Source organism: Nansenia antarctica (assembly GCF_963989245.1).
Source record: "Nansenia antarctica genome assembly, contig: SCAFFOLD_232, whole genome shotgun sequence".
Classification (NCBI taxonomy): domain Eukaryota; kingdom Metazoa; phylum Chordata; class Actinopteri; order Argentiniformes; family Microstomatidae; genus Nansenia; species Nansenia antarctica.
This window is the reverse complement of record NW_027662616.1, coordinates 2,501-12,500: the sequence shown is the minus strand read 5'-3', so window position 1 is coordinate 12,500 and position 10,000 is coordinate 2,501. Positions and strand designations below refer to the sequence as shown.

The following is a 10,000-nucleotide window of genomic DNA, read 5'->3' as shown; positions in this document are numbered from 1 at the left end:
AGTGTGAGTGTGGGTGTGGGTGTGTGAGTGTGTGGGTGTGTGGTGTGTGTGGGTGGGTGGGTGTGTGTGTGGGTGTGTGTGGGTGTGTGTGGGTGTGGGTGTGGGTGTGTGAGTGTGAGTGTGAGTGTCTGTGTGAGTGTGTCTGTGTGTGTCTGTGTGTCTGTGTCTGTGTGTCTGTGTCTTTATAAAACCGACTATTGCGTCGCTCAACCAGCTGTGTCTAACCTGGCGGTCTCTCCTCCTCTTCTTCCCCCCCAACAGTCCTCCCTTCCTTCGTGAAGACCCCCCGCGACGGCACCATCCGTACGGGCACCACGGCCAGGCTGGAGTGCGCCGCCGAGGGCCACCCCACGCCCCAGATCGCCTGGCAGAAGGACGGGGGGACGGACTTCCCCGCCGCCCGCGAGCGCCGCATGCACGTGATGCCCGACGACGACGTGTTCTTCATCATGGACGTGAAGCCCGAGGACATGGGCGTGTACAGCTGCACCGCCAAGAACACCGCGGGGACCGTGTCTGCCAACGCCACGCTCACCGTGCTGGGTAAGACCCCCCCGCACCCCCCCCCCCCCCGCCCAAAAAAAAACAACAAAAAACGTTTTGGTTAGTAATGATATTCACATTTCAGCAGGGTGACATCAGAAGTAGTACACGTTTACATACTTGAGAATGTTTGGTTGCTAAAGATTCCATTTCATTGCCATGACGATTCTAAATTATAAAAAAATACAAATAAATGAATATGATGATGTCACAATAAATCATAGCAACTTCTTCAGAATGTTTGAGTTTAGAATGTTTGGTTGATGAGTGTTCCATTTTGCTAACAACTATTCGGTTGCTAAGTCGTGACGTGTTTCCGGGTCCAACGTTGGCTGAGGCGCTCTCTTCGAAACGCCACAGTAATAATAATAATTCATTATATTTGTATAGCGCTTTTCCGAGGCTCAAAGACGCTGACAAATATGGGAAAAAACGGGAAAGTGCTGCTGTGTCCCTTGTTGTATGAATAGATCCCAGTCTAAAAAACAATTGAACTGTCATTCTACCGCTGTAGTACACTGGTACTCTGGTGCTTTAGTACACTGGTACTCTGGTGCTTTAGTACACTGGTACTCTGGTGCTTTAGTACACTGGTACTCTGGTGCTTTAGTACACTGGTACTCTGGTGCTTTAGTACACTGGTACTCCTGGTGCAGATTTTTTTTTATTTGGACCCGGAAATTGCTAAACGTCGTGTGACGTCAGACTTAACAACCGAATACCCCACCTCTCTGTCACATGACGTCAAATTGGTGTTGTCGCATATTTTTTTTCTACATTACTTTACTGATTCACACAACAGTGATTTTTATTCCCCCCCCCCCCCATCCAAAAACAAACACTTGGTCCAAGCCCAGTTTAGAACTGGTCGGCCTCCGGCCTCATGGCATATGTGTTCTGTTTTCACACAGCTGTGGCCTCATTCTGGGTCAGGGGTCAAGGGTCAGGGCTGGGGTCAGATGTGGGGGGGGAGAGGCCTCACAGAGGGGTGTTTGTTACCCGTTCTCACCCCTCCTTCTCCCCCCCCCCCCCTTCTGAGTCAGGAGTCCTGGACTACAGGCCTCTGGCTTCAGTTCTCTCCTTCAGGGGGTTAAAATGGTGGGGGGAGGGCGTGGCCAATTTGGTCTATAGGAGTCATGTGTTAAAATGCACAGTGGGCTGGTCTGTGTTGGTTGGTGTGACTTGACGTGTCGTCAATACATATCGTGATCTTAGAATTCTATTCTATTCTATTTATGGTCAAAATTGTGTTTTTTACATACTCTGATCCATTAGGTGTTTATTAATGCCTGTGTGGTGTTATTTTTAAAATGTTGACATTTTTTGGTTAGTAATTAATAAAATAAAAGGTTCCATCTCACAGAACATAATGGAATGTAAAAACGTTGACGCTCAATATCTCTGAACTGCCCTAAACAGAGATAGAACCTTATCATTCTAAACGGAGATAGAACCTTATCATTCTAACATCACGATATTATGTGAGGGGTTGGTCTACAACATTATGGGCTAAATGTACTAGAATGATCCAACAAGCAGAGACTGGAGTGGGCTGTTAATGTGTGAGTTTGGGACCAGAGCTGAGGCCTCCTATGACGAGGAGTGGGGGAGGAGGGGGGTGAAGTGAAGGAATGGGGGAGGAGGGGGGTGAAGTGAAGGGGAGGGGGAGGAGGGGGGTGAGGTGAAGGAGAGGGGGAAGAGAAGGGGGGGGGGGAGAGAAGGGAGCGGGGGGAGACTGAAGCGGGGGATTATGGGAGATCTCTTAATCTGTGTGTTTCCTGCTGAGAGGGGAAGTGTTCTGTGTGAGAGCGGGGAGGCCTCGTCTCCTTCACCTCCACGGAGCGGCCTGTTAGCGGCCGGCCTGTTAGCAGCCAAAAAATGCCAATTCACTTCCTTTTTTGTCTGTATGGCAGTGAAATCCCTAATTCCATCACCTCGAGGATGACAAAATGCTATCATATGGTGTCGCGAATAGGTCTACATTTCTATCCAAAGAGGTCTAAAAGGTCTTAAATTTGACTTGTCGAAACTCGTAGGAACCCTGTGTTTTGACAATGTTAGGGGATGTTGTGTCATATGAGTGGAGTTTAACCTTTGACCCCCCCACCCCTCCCCCCGCCCCCCCTCCACAGAGACTCCCCACCTGGCCCAGGAGCTGGAGGACCGCAACGTGATGGTGGGCGACACCGTAGCCCTGCAGTGTAAGGCCCTGGGCAGCCCCCCGCCCCGCATCACCTGGCTCCGGGACGACCAGCCCCTGCGGCCCTCCGACCGCCACCACTTCACCCCCGGCAACCAGCTGCTGGTGATCGGCAGCGCCGCCCTGGAGGACGCGGGACGCTACACCTGCCTGATGTCCAACACGCTGGGCACGGAGCGCGCCTACAGCCAGCTGGTGGTCAGGAAGCTGCAGCACTCGTGCGCCCCGCCGCCGGGCCCCAGCACGGTCACGGTGGGCATCATCGTCATCGCCGTGGTGACCAGCATCGTGGTGACGTCCCTGGTGTGGGTGTGCATCATCTACCAGACGAGGAAGAAGAGCGAGGAGTGTAGCGTCACCAACACAGGTGAGAGAGAGCAGCACCAACACCTATCGGTCTGTCTCCGAGACACCACTTATCACAGGGAATGGCTGCACCCTCTTTTTGTTTCCTTTCTAATTCGGTTGTTAAGTCGTGACGTGTTTCCGGGTCCAACGTTGGCTGAGGCGCTGTCTTCGAAATGCCTCAGTAATAATAATAATTCATTATATTTGTATAGCGCTTTTCCGAGGCTCAAAGACGCTGACAATATGGGAAAAACGGGAAAGTGCTGCTGTGTCCCTTGTTGTATGAATAGATCCCAGTGTAAAAAACAATTGAACTGTCATTCTACCGCTTTAGTACTCTGCGGGGGAAGTTTTGGTTTGGACTCGGAAATTGCTAATTGACGTCAGACTTAACAACCGAATAGTCCCAACTGTTTCCTGACCCCCCCCCCCCTCCTCTCTGTTCTCCCTGTAGATGAGACCAACGTTCCCCCTGACGTCCCCAGCTACCTGTCGTCCCAGGGCACGCTGTCGGAGAGGCAGGACGTGTGTATACGCGTGGAGGCCAGCGGACCCCAACCCAACGGACACATAGACACACACACGGGTATGACTCTCTTCTACGATATCTCTCACGTCTGATTCTAGTTCAGAGCTTGGGATTTTCTTACACGATCGTCCGCTTCCTCCCCCCCGTGACTGACCTGCTGCCACGTTCAGTAGGATCTAGAGATAGTGCTTTTTGACTTTTCAGCATCTCTGTCCATCTCTTGTTTACTTTACAAGGTTCGACAGTAACGCTTTTTTACTTGCCCGTAGTAAAACATTCGCGGGCAAGTAAAACAGCATTACTGTCGAACCCTGGTGATTTTTGACTTTTGAGCACCTCTGTCCATCTCTTGTTTACTTTACCTCCACTGTACATTATTTCTCTTTTTCTTTTGTTTTTAGCAGACGGACGGACAGGCATATCAACAACATTGTTAACGTGTGTTTTTGGTTTCCTCTGTGTGCTGATTGGTGCAGGCTACGACGGGGCGGTGGTGTGTACAGACTGTATGGAGAACGGGAACAGCTACTCTCACGACCTGGACTACATGTCTCAGGGGCTCGGCCCCGGGGGGCTGGACTACCAGCAGCACCCCTACCCCCTGGACCCCCTGGACTACAGCCCGTCCTCAGTGGCGCAGGACACAGGGCCCCCCTACACGACCCCCTACTGCAACGGAACCCCCAACGGCGTCCGGCGAGACGGTCACCCGCACGGGTATCCTAGCAACCACGACACGACGACGTCACAGAGGAACCACACGGACAGAAAAGGTACGGCGGAGAGAGTGACGACGATGACGTATCGAACTCACGTACGGCGTCTTTCTGAAGTGATAAAAGCGTTTTGGGGGGCGCTTAGGTGGCGTAGCGGGTCAAGCGTTGACCATGTGGGTCAGGGTGCCCGGTTCGATTCCGGCCGGGGACATATCCTGCATGTCATCCCTCCTCTCTCTCTCACCCATCCTTCCTGTCTAAATCTCTACTGTATCTGTCAATAAAATGAAAAATATGAGTGGGACTGCCCCACAAAAATATAAAAATAACTTATAAACGGGCGTTTAGTACGCCTCCCTCTTTCAGTCCAGCGATGACGTTATTGACGTTTTTTTGTATTATTATTTCTTGTTATTTCTAAGTGTTCAGCTGTGTAGGTGACCTTGTCACGGCGAATCGCAGCGAAGGGGAGTATGATGGATAGAATCGCAGCGAATAAGAGTATGATGGATAGACTTCTGCCAATATTTGACAGTGTATCAGAGTTGCACGCCAGAGAAACGCCCGAGGGTGCCTCCCACCTTTAGCTCCAAATGAAAAGCAGCATTGAGTTCCCAGCGCTGCCAGACCCGCTGAGGAACAGAACAGGGCAGGCCTCGTCTTGTTTCTGAGATGCTGCTCCTTTGGCAAGGAACGATCTGAGCGGAATCATGTCCCCCCCCCCCTCAGCCCCCCCACCTCCCGGAATGCAGATTCTCACCTCATAGCGTCAAAGTAACAGTACGGACACATTCCATAGCCGATAGCCTCAAGCTATGTATGGATGAATATCTTAGTGTCTTGTCTGTCTTGGTCTCTGTCTGTCTTAATAATAATAATAATAATACATTTTATTTATGGGCGCCTTTCAAGGCTCTCAAGGACACCTTACAAGACAGTTTAAAACCACATATCAAAACATTAAAATCAACAAAGCAAAATGAGATAAAAACAGCAAAATCAAGATATAACAACAAACTAAAATACAGGAGATCAAACCAAGTAAGCCATTGTGAAAAGGTGTGTTTATAAGACTGGATTTGAAAGTGGGTGAGAGTGTCAATATTGCGAATGTTAGGTGGCAGAGAGTTCCAGAGTGTTAGGAGACAGAGAGTTCCAGAATGTTAGGTGGTAGAGAGTTCCAGAATGTTAGGAGGCAGACAGAGAGTTCCAGAATGTTAGGAGACAGAGAGTTCCAGAATGTTAGGTGGCAGAGAGTTCCAGAGTGTTAGGTGGCAGAGAGTTCCAGAATGTTAGGTGGCAGAGAGTTCCAGAGGCGGGGAGCAGAACGGCTGAAGGCTCTAGACCCCATAGTAGTCAGGCGGGCAGAAGGTATAATGAGTTGAAAGGCAGTGGAGTCTTGGTGTCTGTCTGTCTGTCTTAGTGTCTGTCTGTCTTTCTGTCTTAGTGTCTGTCTGTCTGTCTTAGTGTCTGTCTGTCTGTCTCTGTCTGTCTGTCTGACGTGGCGTTCATCCTCCCCTCTCTTGTGTTTCCTCGCAGGTCCGTCAGTGAAGACAGCACAGACGATAGTGTGCCCCCCCTCCCAAGAGGAGTCCTTCCACAAGCCCATCAAACTGGCCCCCGTGGCGACGCGCCACACGCTGGACCCTGACTGTGAGCCTGAGCTCCGACAGACTCTCCTGTCCAACGGACACGGACACGCTCCCCGAGCCTCCCAGAGTGACAGCTCCCCCCTCAGGAGAGCCAGCGACTAGCAGGCCCCCCCCCCAATCCAACATCCCCTAAACACACTCACACACACACACACACACACACACACACACATACATACAGACTCGCGCTAGCTGTAGCGCCGAGCGAACTTGTTCTTTGCACTGGGAAAATGAACTGCTACCTCAACCAGAGGAGGAGGAGATCCCCCCCCCCCCCACCCCCTCTGTTTGGACTCATGGGGGGAGGGGGGCAGGAGAGAGGGGAAGGGGGGGTGGCGTGGTCCGGAGTTTGAAGGCGGAGCTTGTGTGGGCGGCGTCCCATCTGAGCGTATCAGCTGTACATACTTAATAACCTTCCCTTGGGAGGTGTCAATCAAAAATCCTAGCTCCAAAAAAATGTGACTTGCATTTGAAGCATGCAAATGTAGGGAATTATTGTACAGTTTTAATGTGTGTGAGAGAAAAAGAGAGAGAGAGAGATATACCATTGGACATTTGAGACTTTGTACATAAGAGTTTTTCTTATATTATATAACTTTTACAAAAAGAGTATTTGAATTTTATTCTGTGCATGACAAAGAAATGGAGTGATGGTATTTTTGTTGTCTGTAAAAAAAAACTTTAAAAAAGGAGAAAAAAAAACAGAGAAGCTTTTTCAGCTTTGACCAGCTTCAACTGCGGTGCCTTATTGCATGAACAAAGAAACCAAGAACCGGAAACTCGTAGTTATATCAGAGATTTTTGTGAGCGCTATCGGTACACACTCTTTGTCCTACCACGGATACACTTTATTGCACTTGAATATTTTGACAAACGCTGCCAGTCATGGCCTTTATATAAAACCACAACTCATACTTACAGGTATTTTATGAAGGAAGAGCTTTGATTTAACTTATTTGGGGGTATGAGATATGGTACAAAAATAGAGTGGGATACATTTGCAGGGGGGGGGGGCGGGGGGACTAGGTTTTGGATGTTTAAGCACGGTTTGTACTCATCATACACCACTTGTGGAAATGCAGTTTAGCTAGGCTACATGATGTAGCCCGATAGGAATGTAGACATTTCTAGCCCTCTCGTTGTCAGGAAACATGTCACATGTTTGACATTGCCATGATGTCAGTTTGTAGCATCAAGGCTCTTCCATCTGTTACGGTACTATCACTACCAAAACGCTGCTTCGGTTGCCTTCGGTTTAAAGACGATCCTCTTCTGTGCGTTCAGCTCCATTTAGTTTTCTATAGTTACTTATTTGACTTATTTGGCCAATTGACATTCTTCGAATACACATTTGTCATGAATGTGGACCTCCATTTTCTACTAGTACGCCATAACGTGGAGCTGTAGCGTTAACCTGCCAAGCTGTAAAAGGGAATAAGGATCTCTTGTCAACCTACTGTACAAGGAAGGCACCTTGAAACAACACACGTCATACTGCAGAACCGCCATCGTGTCTCTGTCAAACCGACGTGTTTACACAGAGAACGGCCAGTATTTTAGCCTTTGTCAGAACCACCACCACATAATAATAATACTATTAATAATAATCAATCATCCTCACTACGGCAAATGGTACAACATGTCGAATGTTTGAACGACTTTATCGGTACAAACTGAAGACACACCTCCCTTTCTGTGAACAGCTTACTGTTGTTGGGAAAACTTGTGAAATGTATCTCTTATCAAACCTAAGAGAAAGGCAGTAGAAACGCTTCCTGTCTTGAGGCCTGGTGACACTGGGCTCGACTCAACAAGACACCGTGAATGTGAAAAAGGGTTTTCTAAAATACGTCGTCTGTCTAATGTATGCATGTGTGTCGCCATTTTACGATTGTCTGTAAACGTGTCGTTTCTCCAGGTGGCCTTATTGAAAAATGGCTCATATTGATGTCAGAAGGCATATTCTTCTGGGTTCATCTGATTGGACAAAACAGCCGTGGCTGTCATAACTGATTACGACCAATCGGATGTTGTCGTTTGTGTTTTGTCCCGGTGTAGCCAGGTCTGAAGGGGTGCGAAGCGCAGTTCATTGTCTGCTCAGATTAATTTATTGAAATAAACTGTCTGAAAACCGTTGTACCAATGTCAAAGCTAAAACATTGAAGTGTCTAACATGGCATTGAAGTGTCTAATAAAATCACATTTTTGCTATTATACCTGTGGAGTTGTTTTCCGTTGCATTGTGCTGTTCTTCGATGGTGTATGTGGGGCGGGCAGGCCAAGCTAGAAGAGGAGGCGTATACAATGCGTGACGTTAGAATTAGAAGGTTCTATCTCCATTTTTGTCAAAAATGAGTTTTTTACATAATCTGATCCATTAGGTGTTTATTAATGCCTGTGTGGTGTTATTTTTTTAAATATTGACATTTTTGAGTTAGTAATTAATCAAATACAAAGGTTCCATCTCACAAAACATAATGGAATGTAAAAACTTTGGCGCTCAATATCTCTGAACCGCCCTAAACGGAGATAGAACCGTATCATTCTAAGCTCACGAATGGCTCCTCATCCAGCTGCGTTGCATATGATATGGGCGGACATAGAATTGCTCAATTCCATGGGGGTACATTTGACCCGGGGTTAGCTATCATTTCAATACCTCAACCTCAAAAAACACACATTCGCTTCTGCTGAAACATAAATCCATATGAAGTCGATCTTGAAAGCAGAGTTAACTTCAACTCCAGGCCCTGTGACTGTGAACTCCAAAGCCAGCAGGCGTTTGTTTCCCTCTCGGTCGGTTTGCTCTGCTGACTGACTCAGTGAGGGTCACCGGCTGGCCAGAATGTGCATTCCAGATGGACGTCCGTCCGTCCGTCCGTCAGTTGGTGACTGACAGCCCCCCCAAGACAGCCACTGGCTCTCTGCTGTAGCCATCAAATGCTGCGCATTGTTCCCCAACAGCCTAGTGACAGGCCCTGTGACAAACACACACACCTGTGTGGTCATCCATCTCCCCTGGCTCCCTCTCCCCCTGGCGTTAACCTCGCTCACCTCAGCTACTCTGTGAAGGACACCGTGGGGGTTAACATCAAACATGTTTACTGGGGTAAACCTACCACCTGTTTGTTTTGGAGGAGGGTAAAATCTATTTGGAAATTAAAAATGAGAATTAGAAAATTAGATTGACGCTTGCTTATTTTGGATGTTCATAAGGTACAAGAGGGTAAACAGCTTACTCTATTCTGGATTGATTATAATTATCATTATATTATATATTTTTCTATCTGTTTTTTTTCTATCTTGGAGAAAACAGGTGGTAGAAAATTAGATTGACGCTTGCTTCATATTTGGGATGTTCATAACAGGGTAAACAGCTTACTCTATTCTGGATTGATTATAATTACAGGGTTCCTACAAGTTTCAACAAGTCAAATTTAAGACCTTTTTAGACCTTTTTTTAGACTGGATATCATTTTAGCCCTATTCGCGACACCATATGATAGCTTTTTGTCATCCTCGAGGTGATGAAATTAGGGATTTCACTGCTATACAGACAAAAAAGGAAGCGAATTGGCATTTTTTTGGTTCCAGCTTGATTCATTTCCGCGTAAATAGATGTGGTCGGACTGATTCCCTTGCAGGATCTCATTTTTAAGACCTAGCACCTCATTTTTAGACCGAACAGCTGACATTTCTGACCTTTTTAGGCCTTGTAGATTGGAATGCTGGATTTGAGACTTTAAGGCTTTTTAAGACCAGTGCAGGAACCCTGTATTCATTTTTCTATCTTGGAGAAAACAGGTGGTCAATAAAGAACAGCAACATGTAACAATAGTCCCCCCACCCTCACCACCCCTCCCCAGGGGAGCTGGCTATTGTCCATTACTGCTGGCAGTTTATCCATCGCTTTCAAGTTTTACAGGTTCTCCATTCCTCTGGTTAGGTTCTGATATACTCCAGTGATATTCTCCAGCTTACAGGTGGAGGAGCTCACCTGTTCTCTGATAGG

At 47.7% G+C, this 10,000-nt stretch overlaps 1 protein-coding gene across 1 annotated transcript in view; it reads left to right on the top strand.

Annotated features, from left to right (window-relative positions):
• Positions 1–6,090, top strand: part of LOC308175545 (leucine-rich repeats and immunoglobulin-like domains protein 1) — a gene marked incomplete at both ends in the record, with an annotated part of 56,554 nt that extends 50,464 nt beyond the window's left edge. The window contains 5 exons of the mRNA XM_080551195.1: positions 262–543; positions 2,676–3,110; positions 3,546–3,677; positions 4,097–4,393; positions 5,876–6,090. Of these exons, the coding sequence (XP_080407321.1) occupies positions 262–543; positions 2,676–3,110; positions 3,546–3,677; positions 4,097–4,393; positions 5,876–6,090 (1,361 nt within the window). The remainder of the gene's footprint in view (positions 1–261; positions 544–2,675; positions 3,111–3,545; positions 3,678–4,096; positions 4,394–5,875) is intronic.
• Between the last annotated feature and the right edge of the window lie 3,910 nt (positions 6,091–10,000).